This window comes from Convolutriloba macropyga, chromosome 1 (assembly GCF_964194025.1).
Source record: "Convolutriloba macropyga chromosome 1, txConMacr16.3, whole genome shotgun sequence".
Classification (NCBI taxonomy): domain Eukaryota; kingdom Metazoa; phylum Xenacoelomorpha; order Acoela; family Convolutidae; genus Convolutriloba; species Convolutriloba macropyga.
Window position 1 is genome coordinate 4,940,495 of NC_134468.1, and position 25,420 is coordinate 4,965,914.

The window sequence follows — 25,420 nt, forward strand, 5'->3', positions numbered from 1 at the left end:
ACGGTAGAAAAGGGAGAAACACAGAAAATTACTTCTGTTTATAGAGGACCATACAAATTGTTAAAATCATAAACGATTTGAACTTCAGGGTGGAAGATAAAAAGACGAAGAAAGCTATTAAGGTCCATTATGACCGACTAAAAAAATATAAAACGCGAGAAAAACCATTTACGCTTGAGCCTCAGGCAAAACAAAAAACAACAGTTAAGTAGGAGAAAAACATTTCTTTGGAGAGCTCAGAGGACGATGATATAATTGAAATAGAATCATCCACAGACAGTGAAAGAAATCTGAACTCAGAAAATCAATCTGAAGCTGAGAATGTAAACAATTCACTAAATCCTACAAATGACAAGGTTGAAAATGAAACTAAAGAGTCAGAGCTAGAAACCCTTAAAGGGCAAGAGAAGGCAAACAAAATTGCCGAAGGAAGAGGTGGATCTTCTTCAAAACCTAAAGAGAAAGCTGGAAGGAAATCAGCACAAACAAAAATTCCAAAAGCGGAAAAAAGCCACCGGAAGGTAGTAGTAAAACAAAAAGCACTGAGGAAAAGGTTAATAGTGAAACAAAGGTGCCAAAAATGGCAACAAGATCCAGCAGCCGATTAAAATCGGTACCTGAGAAACTAAAGAATTACTTTACTGAGCAAGATGATGAGTATTTTAGCAGTGAGGAAGCTGATGATGTTTTTGTTTCAGGAAAATTCGGAAAGAAATAATGGAATCTAAAAGAAATGCGAGTTCATCCGGAGCATCGTGTGATGGAGTATCACTATGTTTGTATCTGGCAATGATAGCCATTTTCGCTTCTCCTTCACTTTGTATTAAATTATACGGCTATGATTTTGACAATATGGTATCAACTAAGATATTTTCTCTGGATCACAGTACAAACTGTGGTAACAAAATTCGAGTATCGAAAACAACAGAAGAAGGTAGTTTGATGTATTTGATATATGCTGAGGTTCAAATTAAGACTTTGCATGTATGAAGCGGCATATACTGTGTCTGCACTTCAAAAGAGCAATGTATAAGACAATGTTGTCTTTATTACCAAAAATTCAAGACTCCTAAAATCCATATATCCATTAAACGAGGGAACTGTAGAAGCAATTGGCAAAACAAAAACTTCGCTTTACCGGGTTTTGGAGATAAAACCTTTAAAGTCAACAATTCAGTAACGGAATATATATTACAACGAGCAAGTGGAACCACTTATGTTGAGGAGCATAGCCAGAGCTTCATGAAGAAAATAATTGTAGAGGTGCTATGTAAGCTGAGCCTATAGAGTGGGTTTCACTTACAGGATTAAAACTTGAAATGTGAAGATCAATGCAAAAATTTCCATCGGAACAATTTGGGGAAAGCTGCTACAAAGAAAACTCTTAAGCTTTAAGGATCCCCTAGGTTTTCCAAAAACTGTTTTCATCAAAACCGCACATTTTGAAGATGACTTAGTAAATGATTTTTTCAAAAATCAAGGCAAGCAAACTTGTCAATTTATTAAACACTTTAACAAGGAGGACCATGCAAAAATTTTTGGTAACAACAAGACCACATCTATCAGCGGAAACATTTTACACAAAAAACAAATATGAAGATTTCGCTTTGGAAACTTTAGAGGAAAAAGCAATTTTGTGTGGACAACAGTTAAAAGTAACCAGAGTCCCAGGTGTTTTTTACTCCGAGAAAAATTCAGAACTGACAACTGTTAATCTAAAAATAACCTTGGAAATGTTTCTGTCAAGTATTATCGACAGCTTTTAGTTCGATTTATTCGAAGAGAGGGAATTTTTTTCATGAACATAAGAACGCTGCAATGTGAAATTCAACGACTGAGAATTCAAACAGTGATCGAAACATCAATAAACTTTGTGAGCCCTTCAGTAACACTCTTCGAGCCAGGAACTCACGTTGAAAGAGCAGGATCTGTTTTGTATGTCCATAAATGTACAAAGATGGTAGCAACAAAAACTAAGCTTACTTTTTGTACAGAGGGAGTTCCGGTGTTAGTAGAAGGTCAAAATTTTTCTTTTATTAGGTATTTGGAACCCCTCACCAAAATTTTGTATCATATTTATACAATCGCTGCATGTAACCCGCTGTACACAAATGTCGTCAAATTAGAAGACGGCAGTTTTCAATAATATGGAGAAACACTGAAGAAATTCGATCATGAAATATATCAATGCCGATGAATAATGACTTGAATTCTAGTGATCAAAATCTACATCGTAGACTTTTTTTCCCCATCAGATTTAAAAAAGAGTCAAATCGCTCGAACAATTCGCCACAATAGTAAAGGAATTATCAGTCGAGAAGCGTTCCAAGACTCGGATTGAAAATACAATCTTGATAATTTTGTACATTGAAGCAACCAGTTTCAACAAGAAATTGTTTTTAGCAAAAGAAATAACGATTTTTTGTAACTTAAAAACTGAAAGCTTATACGTTTGGTTAAAAGCTAAGGACATTACTGTGTCAGTCTTAACAGTCTACCTCATATTCCAGTTTGTGAAAAATTTTCCTAAATTGTTCTTCTATTTAGGATTAGTCATTAATGGAGCATCCTGGCAACAATTGTTGCGGAATCTCGACCCTGTAACGGTAACACGTATGTATAATCAACTACTCAAATTAATTAATGAGCGCCGAGAACAAAAGAAAATGATTGAAGAGAGAGTCCTTGAAATAGTCGGTTGTTTAAATAAAATAAAATTAGCAGTCTCTAGTTCAAGACCAAAAAAAATGAAAATGAGTTGTCTTGAGTTCAAGACAGAAAAAAAATGAAAATGAGCTGTCTTGAGTTCAAGACCAAAAAAAATGAAATAGAGTTGTCTTGAGGTCAAGAACAATAAAAATAAAGGAAAAATCTTGAGATCAAGACTGAAAACATTGAGAAACTTTGGAAGCACAAAAGGTTCCCATTAAACATAGCAGGCAGCGCGACCCCACAAATTGGTGAATATGTGTACTATATGGCGGAGTTGTGGAAAGTTATTTCGGAGATTTCCCCGAGAGTGTACCGAGTGGAATCTTGTCTGTCACGGACTTGGAAGGTGTCTACACTAGAACTTCTGGCTCACGCCAATATTCGGTCCCGAGCTCTGCAGACTGAAGTGGAACTGCAAAACCAGTGCGCGCAGTTATAGAAGTTGAAGAGTACAAACTCCAAAAAGATCTTGTGGAGCTTCGACAAAAACTAGACAAACATTGCGACAAAGCCAAAGAGGCAACAAGAGAAGCATTGGGAAAACTGAGCGCCGAGTGTGAGGCGCTAAGAGATAACCTAAAGGCGGCGGCAGCTAGAAATGCCGAACAAGAGCAGTCAATCGTCTTACTTAAGCAGGAGTTGGCCGATCTAAAAGTCAATGTTGATAAAAAGAGCGAAGCCATGGAGAAAATGGAGAAAGAGAATGACCAATAGAGGTCAGAGCTTCGGCAGTTGGAAAACTATAACCACTACTTGGCGAGTGAGTGCCGAAAGAAAGACAATATAATCGATAGACAAAAGCATTCTTTGAAGAACGAGAAAGCCAAAACGAAGGCCACAGAAAAATGTTCATTCGAGATTTGGAATAAAAATGTATTTAATCGGCCTGCGACATTGTACGAGATTTTGTTGGTAAAAAATTCTGCTTCAAAAGATCAGATCAAAAAACACTACCACAAAATGAGCTTGTTGACGCACCCTGATGCTGGTGGAGATGAGTTTTTCAAGACCATTAATCGAGCATACCAAATACTGATGAACGATGGGGCGCGAGGAGCGTACAACAATTTTGGGCTGGACGAGGCAGAGAAAGTCATGAATTACAAAAACTGATACCTAACCTTTTTATACGACAAGTACAAACTTTTCGTATTTTAGAACGTTCATGCATCAAGAATTGTAAAATTTGTTTGATTTTTATGTGAGTGAGTGGCACACTCTGTCCTTATTGAGAGGGGGAAGTGTGAGTTTCACACGTATATAAAAAAGGTGTACTAAAAACCTTGGATTTCAAGGTCAAAGATTTAGTTTAAATTTTAATTTATTACCTGATTAATGACTGACACAATCTTGATAGGTGTCGACAAATTGAAAAATACAAAGCTCGGGCTTCGACCAATATTAACAATTGTGGCACATCAGTATCTACTTGGTTAATTTACCACGGTGATAGAACCGATATTGGGTACGGACAAAACTGAGGATAAAACTCTTTCATTGAACACCAAACCTACCTTCAGAGTTAATCACTCTATTAGATCTTCATTTATTTGAAACCATTCTCTTCTGCTCTTATCTACTTATTAATTAAACTTCAATCCTTGTATTTTGAACAAGTACCACGCTCAATTACTAAAGATAACAAATATTGCGCACGGGTGGCTGCTATTGCAATGCTATCACGAAACTCGTTTTTTCGTTAGGTCAAAGTGATATCGTTTCAATGGCCTAGCTTTCAACCAATTTGATGCTCCTTTTTCACTAGATAAGTCAAGTGAGAGAATCCTGTTCTTATTCAATTCGGTCTTATATTAGTCTTTTTTGATTTGATACCGAGCTCTTTCCCCTTTTTATTTCCTGTATGATCTGTTGTTGCTTTAGTTCGGCTTCGGGCGAGATAGGGATAAGGGACTTCTAGGTGAACTGATCGCTCATAACCCCTAAAACTGTCTTCAGGTTTGAGGATGTTCGGGCCAACCTCCCTTATCGCCAACGAAAAGAAGGTCCGGTGTTTTTGATTATAGGCGGGATTCTTTATTAGATTAGGCGAAAACTCATCGTTGATTGATCTAACATTCGTCTAACTGGCCTTCAGTATTGGGTGTTGTACGAGCTAAGAAGGTCAATTCATGCTGAACCAATGAAGTGAACGATTTATGAAGATTTTGAGGTGAAATATTATGAACGGCCAGCTTTTTCAACAACAATTTCTGCTGTTAAAGTGATCTTTCTACAAAATTTGCTGCGTTAAAAGAACCTATTATACTAAGTACTCTACAACTGTTAACTATTTGCTCTTGGTCGTGAACAAAATTCTGCTGTGCTTTTCCAAAAAGATGTTCTTGGGTAATGATGTGGCATTTGGTAAGATGGTAACCGAACCGACTGTGTTTTTTCGGTGAGCCAAAATGCTTTTTCAAGTTATCAGGAGAGCCGACAGCGTTGCCATCGTCTGTATACCACTTTTGAACGTTGAAGCAATCGTCGGAAAATTCAATTAAGAGGATATTGACAATTCCATACATCGACATCTCAAGGAGATTGCCCTGGGTTGTACCTTCCTGAGAGAACATTGTTTGTTTTTTAACAAATTGATGTTTCACGATAAAAATTGCTTACGGAAACATAGAGTGAAGTGCATAATTGCCCAATGTTTTGTTAAGGCAAGATCACGGTTGAGATTATTTTTGCGTCGATAAGCAAAATCGCCTCCGAACCAGTGTTTTTAATGAATGAATTGCATGTTCAATTCTTTCCCTTCACCTTTCAATTCATCCTCAATTTTGACCCATACATGGTTGCTGATCACTACCTTGAATTTTAAGGTCAGTTTTAATACATTTGAAAACAGTTTTTTAATCGTTCGTACCACGGATTAATTACCCCAGAGCTATCAACCGACATGAATTATACGAAGAAGGAAAATCAAATGAGACGTAGCTAAACGTAATGCTAGTTTAGCAGTCGTTTGCATAGATCAGTTGAGGGCAACCCAAAGGATGTCAGAAGATTTCGCACTTTGTTGGCATCCAGGCAGGAAAGTCACTGCCTTCCATGGCAGACTTTCTAAACATTGAGGCATTGAGTTTGTCAAATATGGATTGATGGTATGGTTAATTTTTTTGGATGTTCATTATTTACCAGGTAATTCAAATTTGCACTGCTTGGTTCCCGATGTTTTTCGCGTAACATCAAGAACTGTTTTCTTATCAACGTTGTCATTTCTAGTCACTGCATCGTAGATAAATTTAAAGACAAGGCAGTATAACTCTTTGGAGCTGCGTCATGAGAATTGAATTTTTATATAATTTGTTATGAATCTAGTCTCCCTTCCTGCACTATGGCACTGCGTGAACTATCAATGTCGGTTGGCCACTTAGAACAACGGCATCCTCGGACGCATATGATAGCGCTGCACAAGAGAGCAAAACGTATTCTCAAGAGTATGTATATCATAGCGTCCGAGTATGATTCGTCTCTTTTCAGCAATTTTGCTAGCTTGTTGTTTCAGTGTCTTATAGTGCGCTTTGCGGACATTCCTGTGCCCTCTTGCAGGAAAACATTAGCGGAACGAAGTTACTCCTCTCGATGTCAAGTATTCGTTGCTCATACTTAAGGAACTTCAATGACTCATGATATTTGTACGCTTCAACGGAGTGTTTCGGGTATAACTTGAAGAGTGTGTTAAAGATCTTTACGTCAAAGAAAGAACGGCTGAATCTGGACTCGACTTGAAGCAATTGTCGGCTTAACCTCGAAATCATAGCAAGCCTCAAGCATGATCTTAGCAAAGGTATCGCGCATCTCGTTGTGTCTCATGTGTGTATAATCACCCTTCGTATAGTGGAGAGCATGTGATAGGGTGAACTTTTCACCACATGGACAACTAATTGGCGTATTTTTGGCCTCTTTTTTATCTCTAATGCAAAGCCTGTCTCTAAAATCGGATTTTGGTGAACCAAAAACCTTAAGGTTTAAAGGGTAGAGCTGTGAGCCTGTTCGAGGCTCCTTTTTCTGAAGAGATTTCCATTTCTTTTTCCGTTGTTCGGTCGGTAGGCTTTCCATACGATCCTTCTTACGCGATCGAGTTTTATTCAGGCGTGCGGTTGGTTGGTCGTGCGTTATGCGTTCTTGAGTGAGATGAGCATTGCTCAATCCTCATCTTCATGAGTTGCGCATGCGGTCGGCGATGCGGCGTGCTCTATTCAGCGAAGGCTGCTCAAAACTTTTGGAAGATTTGGAAATGCGTTAATACCGAGTTTTCAGAAGTCAACCTTTGCACATGGCAGTTTTACTGTCACTGCAACCCGTGCAGTAACAAGTAGACACTTTTAGATTGAAGGAAGAGGACCCTGCAGCTGTGTGTTGCGAAACCACATCATCAACAACAAACGCCTAGCTCTTAGCAGTGTTAATATCTCTCCCATCAGTGTGAAAATTTTGCATGAAAAACTCCGGATCTTTTCTGTTTCGGCCACTCCAGCTTAGTGAGCATAATTTTTTTATGACCCCCAGGCGCTCCTGCTAGTTTCTTACAAAGTAACATAAAGTCTTACAAATTCCAATAAAATCTCTCTCAATGTAGCTGGCTTTGCATCTACCGTCAATAGTGAGGCCAGTAATACATCAAAATGAACAAGATTCTCGACTTTGAATCTAACTTGTATTTTGTGTTAGTAGTAACTTTTCTCTGCCTCTTATTTGATGTACGTTTGTGGGTGAAAAAAGAAAAAAACCTCGGGTCTCAATAGCAGAGATGTACTCCAGTTTTTAATTTAATACTTGATTTTTGGCCGTCAAAATGTTGACAGGTGTCAAAGAAATTTAATTGAGAATTGATGGAAAACAGAACTCAGGCTTTGCGCCATATCAACAAATCTGACGTATTAGTGCCCAGGTTGAGGTGACATCCCGAACAGACATCTGCTCAGCAGACCAAGTTGAAAGCACACGTTGAGTTCCCAGACCAAATTTACAGGGTCTGGGATTTGGGATCTATTCTGTTTTGCCTCCCCCCCCAGGGTTAGTGAGCATAAATTTTTTATGACCCCCAGGAGCACGTGCTATTTTCTTACATAGTAACGTGCTATATAACATAATTAAATTTGTAACTGGGGGTCATAAAAAACACTGGGGGGGGGGGGGGGGGCGAAACAGAATAGATCCGGGATTTGGTTCGAGCGCACAATAGTATGATCAGAGGTCATTCGGTCTGGGGATGGTAAGATCAGAGAAGATTTTGAGCGCAATAAACTCCTAATGATTGCGATAAATTTAATATATAGATGACCAAATGTGAGAATGCGGTCAACTAAATTTACTAGAGAACTCAATCGATTTCAAACAATTACCCGAACTTGATGAGCTATTACGTTCCCTATAATAGTAGTAGTAGTAGCAGTAGTAGTAGTAGAAGTAGAGAATTCGAGTATGTTTCCCGGGGCTAAAATTTGTGCCCGTGTCAGTCCAGTTTCAGTTGTCAAGTTTTTTCCAATTGTTACAATTGTCACATCTGCAAATTATAATCCAAGAGCATTTGTTTGTAAGGCTGAATTGAGTTGTGAAAAAAAGCCAGTATGATTTTGTGATAGTGTGTTTGTTTAATTTGCCTCCAAATTTTTGAATATTTCTTATTTACAACGTTGTACAGTTGTTTCGTTCGGTGGAAGAAGTTTTCATCGGATTTGACTAGCCGGTTATAGTCAATTTTCAGTTCACCTCTACAGTGTTGCCTTGTCCTCTCGTCTTCCAGGGTTTTAAAATTTGTCGGAATGTCAAATTCATTACGTATAATAGCTAGCAAGAGAAGATCTTGCTTTTCAACGTGGTGACACAGTGGGAGGAGTTTTAGGCCAATGAGACGTTCTTTGTAACTTTGAAGTGAGTTTCCTAGACGTTAAATTTTTGGCTAGGAAGTTCTCTTGACGAAAAATGGCTGTACATCAACGTTCCAGTTGGAGAGGCTATAGATATTGCTCTAAGAGAACTCTATTTAAGCAACCTAGCTCCAGATATCCCAAAATCCGCCATGAAAAAGTTGCTAAAGCTTGCGGTGACAAATGTTCATTTCAAATGTAATGGGATTTGGTATGTACAATCAGATGGTCTAGCAATGGGTGCATCACTCGCTGTATTACTAGCAAACGTATGGAGGACATCGTTTGATGCATCACTGCAAAAACCAGAGCACAGTGAAAATTTTTCCAGATCCGACCAAAACGGGAAGTGCAGTGACTGTAACCGGAGAGTGACTTTCCGAGGAAGAGGAGTAGAATGTGAGTCATGCAAAAACTGGTTTCATGCAAGATGCCAGAAGATATCGATTGAGGAAAACGCCAACATGCAGGATGAAATTGTTTAAAAGGAAGGTGGAGGATTTTATCTGCACGGTTCGTGGTGACCCGGACGTGTTTTTAAAATTTGCTAATCCACTACACAACAACCTGCAATTTACATTAGAAAAAGTTAACATGGAAGGGGATTTGGCTTTTCTTGACATTAACGTAAATGTGAACAGCAAAAGTAATATCACCTGCTATTGGTATCAAAAAACAACTGACACTGGAAAAATACTGAATTTTTGCAGCTGTGCACCGCTTCAGCATAAGAAAAATGTGATTCAAGGGATGTTTCATAGGGTTTTTAATGCAACCTCTAATTGGTAGGCCTTCGATCAGGCTCTTGAAAAAAATGAAACTTGCTGGACCAAAAATCAATATCCAGAGGAATGGTCTTCAAAAATAGTGAAGCAGACTCTAGAAAAGATAATAAGTGGCGGTAAAGAACATTTGGGAACAACACCAAAGGAGCATCAAAAATGCAGGAATAGATCTTATGATCAGCCAATTTTTTTTCTAAAATACAGAGGCAACCTTACAAACTTTGCCAGCAAATTGAAAAAACTATGCTAATTGCAAGTGGCTTTTACAACGCAGAAGTTAAGATTATTCCTCCCCACACTGAAATCATCTTTCGATAGAGACCTGAAATCCCACGTGGTATATGAGATTAAATGTAATGAATGTGGATCCATCAATGTTGGGCAAACAAGCCGGCATGTTACCACAAAGATATCAGAACATCAAAAGAAGGATTCACAGTGGGTCAACATCTGGTTGAATTTCGTGTCGCAACGAAAGACATTGAATAGAAAATTTTGGACGCCTGTCGGACAGTAGAAAAACTAATGATTATCGAAGCTATATACATCAGCAAGCTGAAGCCTGCTTTAAGCACACGCGATGAATATAGGGATTGGGAACTCACCTTAAAATATTAGTTCAAATTATAATTTTGACTAGATGAGGATACATAGGGCAAAGAATTTTGTGCATGACAAACCGAAATTGGCAAAACCTCCACAAGAGGGCTACTTAACTTTAGGGCAAACTCAGAATGACCCTTAAAATACAAGAACATGGCCAAAATCGAAAAATCCGGAATAGAAATGTTTCTAAATAAATTGATAACAGATGTAAATATGAGTTGTAAAAAGGCTAATTAGTGTATATAAGGAAGAATTTTTGATTGAATTTTTTAGAATAATTCCTAGAATTGTTTTAAGTGTGGTCTCAAACAAATCTAAATACATATTCATTTTACCTACAGTTTTAACCTGACGATGAACGTAAAGTTCGAAAACGTTTGTTTCAAATATCGGAAGTAATTTTAAATTGACAAATCGATTTCTTTCACATGAGTTTCCTAGAATCCATTTAGTGGCCATGATCTGCAATCCAACGACGCTGAATCTGTCCAACGACGCTGAATCTATCCAACGACTCTGAAAAAAAGCTCATACGGTGAAAAATACCAAGGCTTGGGCTCACCGTCTGAGCTCTAATCCATCTCCTGAAGCCAACCTATTTCCCAAATTGACATATGATGTTGATGACAAATTGAAACTTCTAAGAATTTCATCCAAGAAAAGAAAAATGCTAGAAAATTTTTGAAGAAAAACTAAAATCTGTTAGCTAACCGAATGCATAATTTTGATTCACTGATCAAAAGTAAGCCAAATAGTGCTACTTAGAGATCAAATTAAGATGATCAACAGACGGATATTGATTTGAAGCGACTCATGATTATATGAAAAATTTTGTATAACAATATCCTATATGTAAAAATTTCGGATACTTAACCAACTTTAACCTCCTTAAGACAGGAAGAATACACGAATCCCAATTCATATCATTTCCCAAACTCACTCAAATATACTTATATAGGTTAAAAAAATTAAGAGGTGGCGTGAAAACCCCGCGCTTGTTTTCAGGTATGATCAGGTCCTGTACTAAGAAGGATTTTTATCTCGACTCGGGCTTTCCCATTATAGCCCCTCCCCCAGCTTAGTGGGTCAGATAACCTATAGCCCCCAAACATGGTAATTATAACAAAAGGGGGGGCTGAAATTTCATGGGGGAAAGACCCTTTGACATTTGGGACTCAAAAGCAGAGTATAGAGAGAAAAGTGACACAAATTAAAAACTGGTTTACTGGTTTTGTCATCAAAAAGATATTCGCAATAAGCGAAACATGGCCTACTGAAAGCGATAATTCTTCGGCATGCAACACCTTAAAAGGACAAAATTTTTTCTTTAGAAAAGAACGACAACCGAAGCAAACAAAGAAAGGAGGCGGTGGTGCAATTTTTGTACCTATAAGCATTGATACTAGCGAGAGAAGCGAGAGAAGCGAGAGAGAGAGAGAGAGAGAGAGAGAGAGAGAGAGAGAGACAGATAGGGAGAGATTGAGAGAGAGATAGAGAGAGAGAGAGCAATAGTCAACATAGATACCTTTAAGTCAATTAGCTTGGAGTCAGTTTGGGTAGAGTTTAGCAAAGAATTTGTACCAAAACACGCAAAGAAAAAATATTAACAAACCCTGAATATTAAACTGAAAAGCATTTAAGTAACAATTTACTTGAAACTAACCTCTGGCCTGCAACGTAGACAACGCTATTGTTAACTGCCCTTTATTATTGTTTATGGGAGACTATAAAAGAAACTAGCTAAACAATCATGAGAAAAACTGCCTGGACAAAATTATTGTTCCATATGGTTTGAATGTAGCTTCACCGCCCGATGAAACAAAACTCAATTCTCTGTCAAACACGCATATAGATTATAGCATAACTGATGATGAACCATCAGAAGAATCTTTCATTTTCGATTTTTAATTTTTATCATCTGTCAAAAATCACAAAAAAAGACACAAAAAGATTTTGACTTTTATAAAAAAAACTGTCGTGCAAACGAATTCAAGCGATATTATGCTTCGTATATTTTGTATTCTGCTGGTCTCAGTGTTGTAGATAAACTTCAAATATTTATCAACATAAGTCTTTGACACTAGCTACACCAGCATGCACCAGTTTAAAATTTATTAACAACAAGAATACATTGAGCAGTTTGGAAGGCAAACAGATATTCAGTGTTTGTTGGCCTTCGAAAAGCGTCAGAAAAACTTTTATGTATTCAAAAGATATAGTATTATAACTAACTGGTCTAATTCGACAAGCAAAACAGTCAAGCTACAAACGCTATCCAATAACCGCAAAACTTAGAGGCTCCTTACAGGTCTTTAAAAAATAACAGCTTTATAGAACTCTTTCGGCGAAATGATTACAAACTATTTTAAGTTAGAAGAATTTCTGAATTTCTCCTTTTTCAAATTGGGCAAACATCTTTTCTTGGATTGATTACACGTGAACACACCAATTGCCTTTCTACATAGAGAAGTGCGGTGCTTACTCTCTGCATTACGGGAATTCAATCAAAAAAAGCCATTAGGACAATACACAGTCCCTCCATGGGCAATTAAAGATGCAATGTGCGTAGTTGCTTCAGATTTGGCTTACAATTTCATCGAAAGTTTACGACCCCAAATTTATCCCAATAAGTCTAATGATGCTAATGTTACCCATCGGTGAAAAAAATTTGGTCCGCTAATTGTTATTGACCAGATGTTTTAAAGAGTCATATCTGTAAAGAAAGTAATGCATAGAAAATTATCAGATAATCTTTTGAAAAAAACATAATGATCAATTAGCCGCTCGGCTTTAGAAAAAAATATTAACTAGTGATGCCTTACTCTTTCCGACTGAGTCAATTAGAACAAAAATAATAAAAAGACAAAACATCTTAAGCAAGTGGTTCTGTTTCCCAATAAAAACTCTAAAAAATTGACGGAATTGGGATCTCACTTTTCGGCTAAAATTGTAACTGAAAATTATCTACCCACAGGTAGCAACAGATAGGCGTCAATAATGTTTTCTTTAGTTGGTACCAAGTGGAACAAGGGATGTCACGGGGAACTGTGCGTGGTCCATTGCTTTTCAATTTACACCGTAACAGCCTGAAAAATTCCATGAAACATAATAAAAAATTCATACAGTACGAAGATGATAGCTTTTTATTTTCTTCAGATAAAGTTAACCACTTAGCTAAACAAGATTTATTGGAAAGTCTTAACAAAATTAACTCAAGTTTTTAAAATTGTGAACTAAACCTGAACGCACAGATAACAGAATATATCGAGTTTAAGCCAAGGTGTAGATTTAAAACCACAGTTGTGGAAACCTTATTTGTTCAACATAAAACTGTTATTGAGAAAAGCGAATACAAGTAGCTTGTCTTAATAATTGATAACAAAGTTCAGTTTGAATCACAAATAAAAATAATTTTTCCAAAGTGGTTGTAGGAAATAAATCCAGAAAATCAATAAAGATTCAACTCGCAAATTGAACAGCAATTAAACTGGGGATTAAGGACAAATCTTTTCAGATAAAAGACAGAATTTCAAGGGAATCAGTAAAAATGGTTCAAGTATCCGACACCGAATTGGCATACGATCTCTTCGACACGCGCTAATTTTCCGACTAAATCACCAATCAGCATCTGCCAATCAATAAAACATTGAGGCTTCCAAGTGCAAATTGTCACGTACGTAGAGAAGCTAAGATAATCTTTTTCCAAGATCACAAGCTTTATCTAAAGAATTTTTTTCTACACAATATTTTAAAAATGGAACTATAAATTAACAAAGGTAGAAAACAGTTTAAAAAGATACTCTAATGACTTTATTGTTCAAGCTTCACAAGAATCTAGCCATTCAGTTTTGAAACACGTTGATTTAGTGGTAACGGAGAGAGACCAGAAATCTTCTATTTTCTTTGTTAATGTTTAATTTGTAAATTTAATTGCTTGTATGCCGTTTGACTAAATATACAGCTGCTTGTATATAGGATACAGTTAGTCAAACTAATTTGTTTTTTTTTTCTCTCTACTCTCTTTTCTGTCTCTCTCTCTCTCTCTCTCTCTCTCTCTCTCTCTCTCTTTTCTCTCTCTCTCTCTCTATGTCTCTCTCTCTCTCTCTCTCTCTCTCTCTCTCTCTCTCTCTCTCTCTCTCTCTCTCTCTCTCTCTCTCTCTCTCTCTCTCTCTCTCTCTCTCTCTCTTCGTGCATGGAAGCTATTTTATTTTTTATGGAGTTTTTTCAAGCAATCCAAAAATCAGTTTTCAAACCATGTGTCTGTCCTAAATTTCAATTTACAGACCTGTTTTTTTAAATTAAAGTCTGTCAGCGTCATCGCTTTTTGCAGACCATTTAGAAACAAAGACAATTTGTAGAAACCTAAACTTCCGAGATGACAACCTGAAAAATCATATATTTCTGAATTCCAGTGGCGGTTGTAGTCAAATTTTTCCGAGTCTTGTCTCACTTGTTACGTTTTTCGGACAGAGCATTTTTTAATCAAATTTTAATATAGCTGTATTAAGCAAACACTCAGATGTTTTTCAATATTACTTTTTGCTTGTTCTATTTTGTCATTGAAATCTGAGCTTTGATAGGAAAAACGGCTCAATGGCATTTAAAATGAAATTGATAAAATTAGGTGCCTTAATTAACATAGATAAGTTGTCCGTTTATTTTGCTAGATCCCTTAATTACTAGCGAACATTAAGATAAATTTTTTGAATAATCAGATTTGAATTGATATCATAGTGTATCGCGATTCAAAAGTGCACACAACTTTTAAAATATAATGGATTTTGCGTTTGTGTCCCCTCCCTCCACTCCAGCTTACTGGGTGCATATTATTTGCAAACCCCAGTCGCACGTGCCATATTTTTACATCATGATTTACTATGTAATGGCACGTGCTCTGTAACTTGGGCTGCATAATGCACTGGGGTGGTGGGGGGGGGGGAGAGCAAACGGAAAAGATCCGTTTTAGCATATAAAATCTCATTAGAATAATAAGACATTTTTCAGAAGACCGTTTTATGTCTGTATTATTTGATAGGTAATCTTCAAACCCTTTATCTTTCAAATATAATTATTTAAGTCACGTGCTTTGGGTGCAATGAAGTTGATAAGTGCGAATAGGAAGTTTTGTTTTTTTCTCATCGTGCTCTGTGATTAGTTTTGAGTTGCTGCTTTTGTTTTGGTTACGTCTTCTGAATGGCGCAGGATTTCATTCCACCAAAATGTCCACCAAATCTACCACCTGCCCGAGAGTGTGTATGTGACAAAGAAGTATGCAAGATTCCACCCAATGAAGGTGGAAGGGAAAAACCACTTGCATATCTCATCCGCATTCCCGGCACTCCAGTAGTCGAATTTGGTCACCTGCATGCAAAAAAAAACATGAATGTACATCAACACTCTCCAAGTTTAATAACCCAGATTGTGGTAATGGCTTCAGCAATCAGATCATTATATTTGGTTCGTTATCAGGTACCGTTAAAAACTAGAATAATTTTTTTTAATCACAAGTTTTGTCTCATTTAGAATTTACTGTGATTTTTTATTCAAAATTTACCATCTTACTCTATTGACAGAATTAACAAACAGATAAACTGGGGCATAAAAGTTTGCTTTATGAAAACCAAATACAATACTGCCATAGATCTATTTCTGGAGACTAAAATTCTTCCAGCAGAGCTCTAAATAACACGGGTGTCATTAAATAGGTTTTTCAATATTCTCCAACAAACAAGAAATCGATCTAATAAACATTTCAGATTTTTAGAAAAACTGCCAATTATTGAAAACAAAGGAACCCATAACCTTTTCTTAGAACAAAAATGTAAGTCAAAATGGAGTAATGGTTCAATTGTTCGTAACTTTATTCGAAAATGGAACACACTTCCAATTACAATTAGAAAAAAACCGTCGAAAACCAAATTTAAACAAAAAATTACAGCGAAAATGCTTAAACGACACGAAAGAGTTCCATTAGACAGAAGGGTTGCAGGATTCAATGCAAAAGGGTTACATATTTTTTATCAAACTATTTTAAGGAAACCGAACCTTAGTTTGTTATGAATTAGAAAATGATTATGTATGATTAATAAATTTATAACATGTAACATTAACCAAGTGGTTAGTTTAATTTACAGGTTTCAGATTTTAACAAAATATCAAGCTAACAAAGGTGATACTTCAGCAGAGCTTTGGTGCAACGGTAGAATGCCTGAGCGCGGTGCTGGAGATAGTAGGTGCGAGTCCTCTATTCGAAACCCTAATTTTTTTTTTGCAGCATATGGAGTTAGCTAATACCACAGTTGGGTTGTTACACAAACATGCAACTTTTTCTTTCAAATGTTCCACAAGAGCGTATACGACGCTTGGATATGGCGCAGTCTATGACCTTCAATGGAGCTAGCTTTGAAGGTCATAAACTACGCCATAACTTGGTTCGTTAAATGACTAATGGTGGACCCATGAAAAGACCTTAGCTGGACTTTGGGGTCTTTCCCATTATAGCCCCCCCCCATGAAATTGTAGCCCCCCATTATGGTATAATTACCACGATTGGGGAGCTATAGGATATCTGACCACTAAGCTGGGGGGGGGGGCTATAATGGGAGAGATCCGGACTTTCTTCGTTATGGAAAATGTTTAGCTCGACCCATGATAAGCTATTAGCTCGACTTTAACTAGGAAGCTCGACCGTGTAATTATAGTCAATATTGCCCCCCCAACAAGTCTTTCAAAGTCTTTTCATAAGTCGAGGCCTAGGCCTGAGCTATTTGAGCAAAATTTGCAAAACATGACTACTGATTTGCCCTCTTTTCATTTTCTACTCAATTTCCGACTTACAATTTGAAGAGATTTAATTTTTCGCTCACTGTATCATTGCAAAGGAACTCTGTTCCCAGTGTGACTTATCCCCGGCTGAAGTTCTTTCGCCAAAGCAACACTTATCAGACCGCCATATTGAGCTAATAGATGAGGGTTGTAATTAAAATTGGAAGAAAAATCAGAAAACTTACAGAGATTTTGTATCTATCCAATTTTTCAAGCATCACTATTTGTTCAATGGCTCAGAAGGCTTTTTCAAAAAAGAACCGATAGTCAGAACATAAAGCACTCTTCATAAAATTTTTAAATGTAAATACTGTTTAACAATAATTAAACATAAATAACATAAATAAAAAACATAAACAAAAAACATAAATAAAAATTTGTAAATTCATTATTTCGTCAGCATTGGAAAATAGAATAAATAATAATGAAAAATAAATTCTAGCCTGGCAAAATGGCAAAAGCGGGCTCCAAGTAGAGGAGAAACAAATTTTGCACAAATTTGATTGAATTTGAAACTCATACCCTGTTTTTTGACTTGTAAGGACCGAACTTTTGCTAAACTGAAGTCAGTTACCACAAATTTTTGTTACTGGGTGATCACAATAGCAATTAAATTGTTTATTATTGTATGCAATTTTATTTAACCTGTTGTAATTAACCGGTTATACTTTTTTTTAAATCAATTCTCGGGTCGAGGTTTTCGGGTAAATTTTTGTAAGAAATGCGGTGAATTTTGCGGTGAATTTTTGTAAGAAATGCGGTGATTGCGGTGAATGCGGTGAAAATAAATATTTCATCACATTTAACCGCTTTTCTTACAAAAATTAACCGCAAAATTCACCGCATTTCTTACAAAAATTCATCGCATCAATTTTTGTGGCAAATTAATGTAAGAAATGCAATGAAAGCGTTGAATGAGGTGAAAAAAAAATAATTCACCACATTTCACCGCATTTCTTACAAAAAAGTCTGATTTAAATTAACAAAGAATTTGAAAGCTGTAAGTGAGAGTTGGCGAAGTGGACTAAGCAGTTGAAGGCACGCAGGAGGTCAAGGGCCAAACCCCTGTGGGGACGATTCCTTTTTGTAAGAATACTGAGAACGCGGTGAAAATAAATAATTCACCGCGATTCACCGCATTCACCGCAAACAGATGTAAGAAATACGCGGTGAAAATTATTTTTTTTTCACCGCATTTCACCGCATTTCTTACGAAAATTCACAACCGAACCTCGACCCGGGTTTCGATTAAAGAATTGAGTAAATTGAAAAATATTTTGGTTGGCCATTGAAACCTAGTAGTTCGTTAATCAGCTCTGCTCTTTTTACCTTGTGCAGTTCATCCTCTTTGATTTCTCCATTGAACTCCACCTCCTTGGGACCCTGTTCGAAGTCAAGGAATCCGGTAACGTCTCCAGCCTGGGAATCTCTTTTCGCTGCCAGGATGCTTCTCACGGCTGCAGCTCTGGAAAAAAAGCAGTTGATAAATCGGATCTATTCTGTTTCGGCCCCCCAGTGTTTTTATGACCCCCCGTTGCAAATTATATGTTGTTATATAACGCGTTACTATGGAAGAAAATAGCACGTGCGCGTGGGGGTCATAAAAGATTTATGCTCACTAAGCGGGGGGGGGGGGGGGGGGGCAAAACAGAATAGATCCGAAAAATCGAATCTATTGTTTCGTCCCGCGTTTTTGTTACCACTCTTATAATCTATGTTCTTACTAGCAAAAAGCAAAAAGAACAAATTATCGGTACGTCGAAGGGGGGGGGGGGCGTAAATGTTATATGTCAACTAAGATGGAAGAGAAAAAGAATAGATCCGAGAATTCTACTAAACAATGTCTGTTCTAAAGAACAGAAAGATAGTTATCGAACGGTCGCAGCTGAAAGAAAAATTGTTTTGCGACGAATTAGTCAATTTGCAGGCCAAGGCAGCTAGAATCTTGAGTTCACTGCCCCTTGTAATCTGACAATTAGAATATATTGTTAAAATTGTCATGTATTCTCTAATCTGATAGTTAGTAAATATAGGAAATTTTTTCTGCTAGCGTCCCACCAGCCCTATATAGCCGTTACTTAACACCCCCTGCCCCCCCCCCCCAAAAAAATTCTAAGTTTTCGTGAGTTGTAAGAGCGATATTTGCATTTCATTGAAAAAAGTGTGTCTAGGTAGACTGAAGGCACTTTTAGAGTAGTTTCGCTAAGAAAATTTTAAAATCGAGCTCTTATTGTAGCCGATAACAAGAAAAATGATATAATACAGAACTTTTTATTAACGCAACAATTTATGCAACAAATTTTCGTCGAGATATGTAATACTTTCAAACTATAGCTAGGCTAGCTTTTAATAAATGCATATTATTCATATATGTTCATGTATAAATTTACTTACCTTTAACAGTATGTTTATACATGTACAAATGGGGGTTACAACACTAAGCGGGAGGGGGGCTAGCAGAAAGGATTCATTATTGGAAACCGTATAATTTTAGACACGACATCCAGGAATTCATGCAATGCATACTTTTTCCTTCTATCATAGGGTTTTTTGCATGGTTACAAAAGAATTTGTTTGATGACCGACTCCCTAGTTGAAGAACAACATTAATGAATTAACGACATACTTTTTCCTTCTATCAGAGGGTTCTTTGCATGGTTACAAAAGAATATGTTTGATGACCGACTCCCTAGTTGAAGAACGACATTAATGAATGGAGGCTGCAAAGCGGTCTAGATTTCACTGCTAAATGTTCTTACTTTTGTTGATTCAGATGCCTCGAAAAGAATTGTTGCGGCTCCTAGATTTTTCGAGTATTTGAACCAAAACTTCAAGAGCCTAAACAGCAACATTAGTGAACTAATTTTTCGTTATCAAACAGAAAAATCAGTCTTTTGTTTTATCGAAAGCAAAGAAAGGACCCATGTTCTTGTGGATATTGTCCTTTTTTGGGTAGCTCATCATAAGAAGGTTCGTCATCCTAATTTTTAACGTAAAGAGGACTCTCTCGTTTTCTAAATGCAAACGTTTTCTAATCGTTTTTATCGTGCCCTACTTTTAGGTAAAAAGTTGTTGGTGTAGTCACTCAGAGGAAAAAAGATAATTTTGATTAGATTAACGGTTTGCACCATATGTCCACTTCAATTAACAAAGCGGATGTACAAAGAAAGATAGCAGTAATCAATAAGGCGCATATAAAAATTCAAGCTCATATTGAACAACTTAGGCTAGTGTACTGAAGTAATGTTTGTGTTGAATACTTAGCTTAACTAAGCTAAGTATTCAAATTACATCATTCTAAAAATAGAATGATGTAATTAGCTGAACCATTCATATTGCACAAAATGTCTGTCAAGCCAAACGGACTTTTTGCCATCCAGCAGGACGGGAACTATCCCGTTCTGAGAACTATATATAGAAAAGAAAGCATCACAACTTTGAGGAATTAAGAACTAACAACTCAGAGAAACTGAGAATCTAATATCTCCAAATTGAGAAAAGTAATCTCAAAACAAAAGTAATTCGAATCGGAATTGCCAAACTCCTTCTCAACTATATCGAATAACGAATAGTTAGAGATATCTTCAAGTCAGGACTTTATTCAAAAGAGAATAATAAGTTACTGATAAGTTAATAACGTTTTTACAAATATTCCGACCCTTTCCCTTTTTACAAGTTAGATTTAATAACTCTAAGTGCAACTCTTATAATTATACCATTAGTGCTGTAAATTATCTATGTTAAACTTTTACAAATCATATACAAATCTTATAACTAGAATAATTAGTCAAATTTACATATTTAAATCCTTAAGTAATTTCATGAGACTTATCAGGCTTAGAAAGATAGCGTATACTAGGAGTAAGACCATCGAGTCAGAAGTTTAAGTTTGAACCTTCGCACCCCCCTACCCTCTAGTATAAACTGGTGCGACCAGTGAGGCACGCATAAATATTCTATCTTCTAAGTACTGTATTCAGTTTTAAAATATAAACCAAGTTAATGGCCTCAGGCGGAGGAACTGGAAGTTGCACCGGTACTGGTGGCACTGGTACTGGAACAACCGGTACCGCTACATTAGTAAGAACACTTACTGATACACCTCTCTCCCATCCGAATATGTCACTTGTTACATTCTCGGGAAATGACCCCAGACAAAACGCGAATGAATTTTGGAGTTCTGTAGAACAAAAAATAAACTTCTCTTTGGGCACAACGTTACCTACAGATGCTGCCGCTTTAACAAATCACCACAATAGACGCAAAGCGCTATTTGGATCTTTACTAACAGAAACCGCATTAGAGTGGTTCAATACTATTGACCCCACAAGAACCCTGGATCAAATAAAAGGAGATTTCATAACCCGGTTCACAGATAGTCGTGACCAATTCAAATATCGACTTGAAGTTGAAGGTGCCACCAGGCACGAAGGGGAACTAATTAAAAATTATTTCCACCGAATTAAGCATGCTGTTGATAGAGGATGGCCTGAAGAAATACCCGCACGATTAGCTGATCCTGGCCAAATTGCCACTGAACGAACAATACAGCAGAGACAAAGAGAGCAAAAATACATTGACTTTGCTATCAGAGGTCTACAGCCCCCATCTCTAAAGCGCAAGGCGTATGAATATAGGATAGAAAATCCGGATAAAACTTGGGACGAAATACAAAATCATTTAATAACAAAGGACTTAACATTTACTGTTAGCACTGACGGCACAGTAAAACAAACAAATGATAAAATTAGTAGCCTCGAAGCACAAATTAAAGAGCTTACTAGCCTAATAAGAAATAACGAAGTTAGCGCTATTAATTCGGGCTCCTTTAAAGACCCCAATGTAAAAGGACGACCAAATAACACACGCTTTTGCAACTATTGCCGTAATCATGGGCATTCTATTTCTAACTGCTCTAAACAAAGGATTGATGAAGGATTTAAAAAGATGAAAAGAGAACTCACTGAGGGAAAGGAGAAAAAGACATCCTTCAGTACTGACTACAAAAAGCAGACTAACAGTAAGCCGTATTTTAGTAACCAGAATCGCCCAAATAATACAAACAGTGGATATGACAACCGCAGATACGGAAATAAACACTATAATAATAATAATAACGAATCCTATGAACAAAAATTTCCCCAAAACAACCAATTTAGTCCCCATGAAACTGAAGCTAGGCAATATTATGAACGTGAGAATCAAAATTTTCAACGTTCTTATCCCCCCCACGCGCATAATAATCAATTTCAAGCATCAAGCAGTAGATATTATGATCAACAACCCCGCTCGTCCCACTCTGTTCACTGGGTAGAGGATCAAAACCAACAAACAGAATATTACGATCAGAATAATTACACCGATGCTATCACAGACTTCTTTCCTTTAAACTTCTAAAGTCTCCGAAAGTTAATACAAATAGTAATCCAAAATCCAGGATTTACCTAAAAATGTATTATTTCACCATCGGAGACATAAATAAAAATAGTGGACTTGAAATTGAATATCTAATTGACCCAGGTTCGACTTGTACGATAATAAACTACCCCACATTTCTAGAAATGCAAAAGTTGAACCCTAGCATGAGGATTTTCTCAGCCATAAACATCACAAAATCCTATAATGGATCACAAATTCGTATGTTAGGCCATACTACAGTAACATCATACTTTGACACTGATGGAAAGTATGAAGCAAACTATAAAGTATGGGTTACACAAGAAGGAACGTCTAACCTGATTGGAGTTGATTTCGGCCATATTTTCTTTAAAGCTCTGTATTTCGATATTCCTGCTGTAGAGTTAAAAGAACACACAGGAGTAATCAATTATGGAACACTGAATAACGAAAAACAGTATCCACAAGTATCAGAAATAGAAGCAATAATCTTGTCTCAGCCACTTTGTATACAGGCAAGATCAACCTACTTGTACAAACACAAGAACACTGATTTATGTTACCCCAAAGGCACTTCCTTTCTGCCACACAAAAATACAGTTAAAACAGAACTAGTGTTTATTAACACAGTCTGTACACAAAAAGAGAAAACATTACCTATACTAATAGAAAACCACAAAAATCACCCTATTACACTTAATAAAGGTATTATCGGGTACGCAGTATGTGATCTAGTATTAAGTCGTGATACGCGCAAATTCAATATTCGTGATTGTAGTGAGTTCGCATACTCAATATTAAATAAGTATGAAGAACTAGATAATTGTTTTATGCTCAGTACAGTTGTTAACTCAGTACAAGAGGCTGAGTCAAACGAGTCTGATAGTTGCATAAATTACATTAACCACGAAGAACAGTCAATATTCAATAGTAGTATGGCTATTGTACACACAATTTCTAAGGACTGCGCCATGAGCAAAGGCTTTGCACTTATGGTGTGTAAAAGGTTCCCCGACTTAAGAGAACATTGTAAGTGGCAAGTAGAAGTGAACGATCGTGACGGAAATACAATGAACCAAAATGTATTACAATACATTGCTCCTAGTCTCGGACACCAAATCTTTAGTCTAGTAACTAAAGAAAAATACAATAGTAAACCGACTTTTGAAAGTATTACAACTGCATTATTCGAACTTCGCAATATACTTCTAACTGCAAAACATTAGATGCATAGCTATGCCAAAAATCGCATGTGGATTAGACAAAATGAACTGGTCTGAGATATCTGCATTGCTATACAATGTATTTAATTCTTCGGGAATTAAAATATATGTTTATGTGAGTAAAGCCGAAATTAATCAAATGCCGTCTCTTACACAATACACAGATGAAAACATTGAAGAGATATTTGGAATTGTAGGCGATGAAATAAATGCAAAAATGATGCTGAAGTAGCAACTGATTTCTCAAATGATGCAAAAACCTTATGCAAGCCCAATAATACTGAACAATTCCCCAAGTTCAGAACAACTGAACAAAACCACTTCATTATTCATGAAGTTGTACAAGAAGGACTCGATACACGACCAAAAGATGCAAGTAAAAACTATGCACACTATATCGAATACCTAAAAAAGTTTGCCTTCACGCAGAGTGATTTAACGGACGATGAATTCAGAGCACTTCTAGAAGTTCTTCTAGATGATGAGGACGTATACTCCCATCACAAGTATGATATCGGCCGCACGAAACAGAAATTTCACATACCCCTAAAAAGGACTGCGAATTTAAGAAGCAACGTCCCAGCAAAGTTCCCCTACATTTGCGTGACAAGTTAGAGGCATTAATGGACGAATTAATACAAGCCGGAATAATACGCGAGCTAAATGAGCACGACGATTTAAATAGCTGGTTTGTAAATCCAATTATTATACTGCCTAAGAACGACTATGTAAAACTTGTAATTGACGCTCGCTACCTAAACTCAATTACAGATACAAGTAACTCAAGTTGGCCGCTCGAGCCACTACAAGTTCTAATGACACGAGTAAATGGAGCATATTTTACAAGTAGTGATTTGTCGTGCGCTTATCATCAAGTGCTCCTTACAGAAGAAACTCAGAAATTAACTAGTTTTATTGTAGGTGGACGTCAATATACCTATCAAGTCGGATTTTATGGCTTAAAGCCCCTTCCGAACTTCTTTAGTAAACTTATGCGTTATGCATTTGGACCGCTAATAAAGAAAAAGCAACCCATCACTTATATTGACGATACACTGCTACAAGCACAAGATAAACAGGAAATGTTCACAGTAATACGTGAATATCATGCACTACTGCGTAAAGCTAACTTAAAAGCTGCGCCGGATAAAACAAAATTCTTTTTACGAAAAGTGAAATTCCTCGGGCATGTAATATCGAAAGGGACACTCAGCCCAATCACTTCGCGCATTGCAGATATACAAAACTTAAAAACGCCAGAATCGAAAACCGATGTCCTCAGCGTATTAGGGGGGATGGGATTTTATGCAAATTATGTTATAAACTATCATATAGACGCAAAACCGCTATATGATTTAGTTAAGAATGAAACGCATTTCGAATGGCTGGATAGCCACCAGCAGGTATTCGATAAGTTGAAAGCAAAATTTGCACACGATATTTCCGTCGCTATCTCCAACCCAAAATACCCCTTTCATATACATGCTGACTCTTCCAACTTAGGAACTGGTAGTATACTAATACAACAGTTCCCCGAAGGGAAAAGAATTGTTTCTGCAAACTTCCGTGTATTCGATAAAGCAGAACAGAAAATGTCCCCACAGCATAGAGAACTGTGCGGAATAATATCAGCATTACAAACTTACGAGTTCTACATTATAGGCTCCCCCTATCCAATATATCTATTCTGCGATCACAGACCTATACTATTCCTCTGGTCTCGCCGCGGACAATTATCACATAGATTCTTTAAGTATCAAGTCGTGCCTACTAAATTTCAGAATCTAAAGATAATATACACTGAAGGTAAAAACCTTGCTTTCCCCTACTTACTTAGTAGACAAGTCCCGCAAGAAGAAGCGAAAAAGTTCCAAATTGAACACAAAACAGTCCCAAAGGACATTCGCTTCTACACATCGGAGTATAAACCGATAAAATATTCAATACTACACTGTGACGAAAAGAAAGCACCCCCAAATACTAGCTATCCGGTAAT

General features: G+C 36.9%; 1 protein-coding gene across 1 annotated transcript in view; it reads right to left on the reverse strand.

The window, feature by feature from the left end:
- Positions 1 to 14,847: 14,847 nt before the first annotated feature.
- The window catches only part of LOC142344946 (glycine receptor subunit alphaZ1-like), a 41,265-nt gene continuing 30,692 nt past the window's right edge, over positions 14,848 to 25,420 (reverse strand). Inside the window, exons 10-11 of the mRNA XM_075397033.1 lie at positions 18,134 to 18,269; positions 14,848 to 15,340 (exon numbers count right to left, since the gene is read on the reverse strand). Of these exons, the coding sequence (XP_075253148.1) occupies positions 15,212 to 15,340; positions 18,134 to 18,269 (265 nt within the window). The 3' untranslated portion in view covers positions 14,848 to 15,211. The remainder of the gene's footprint in view (positions 15,341 to 18,133; positions 18,270 to 25,420) is intronic.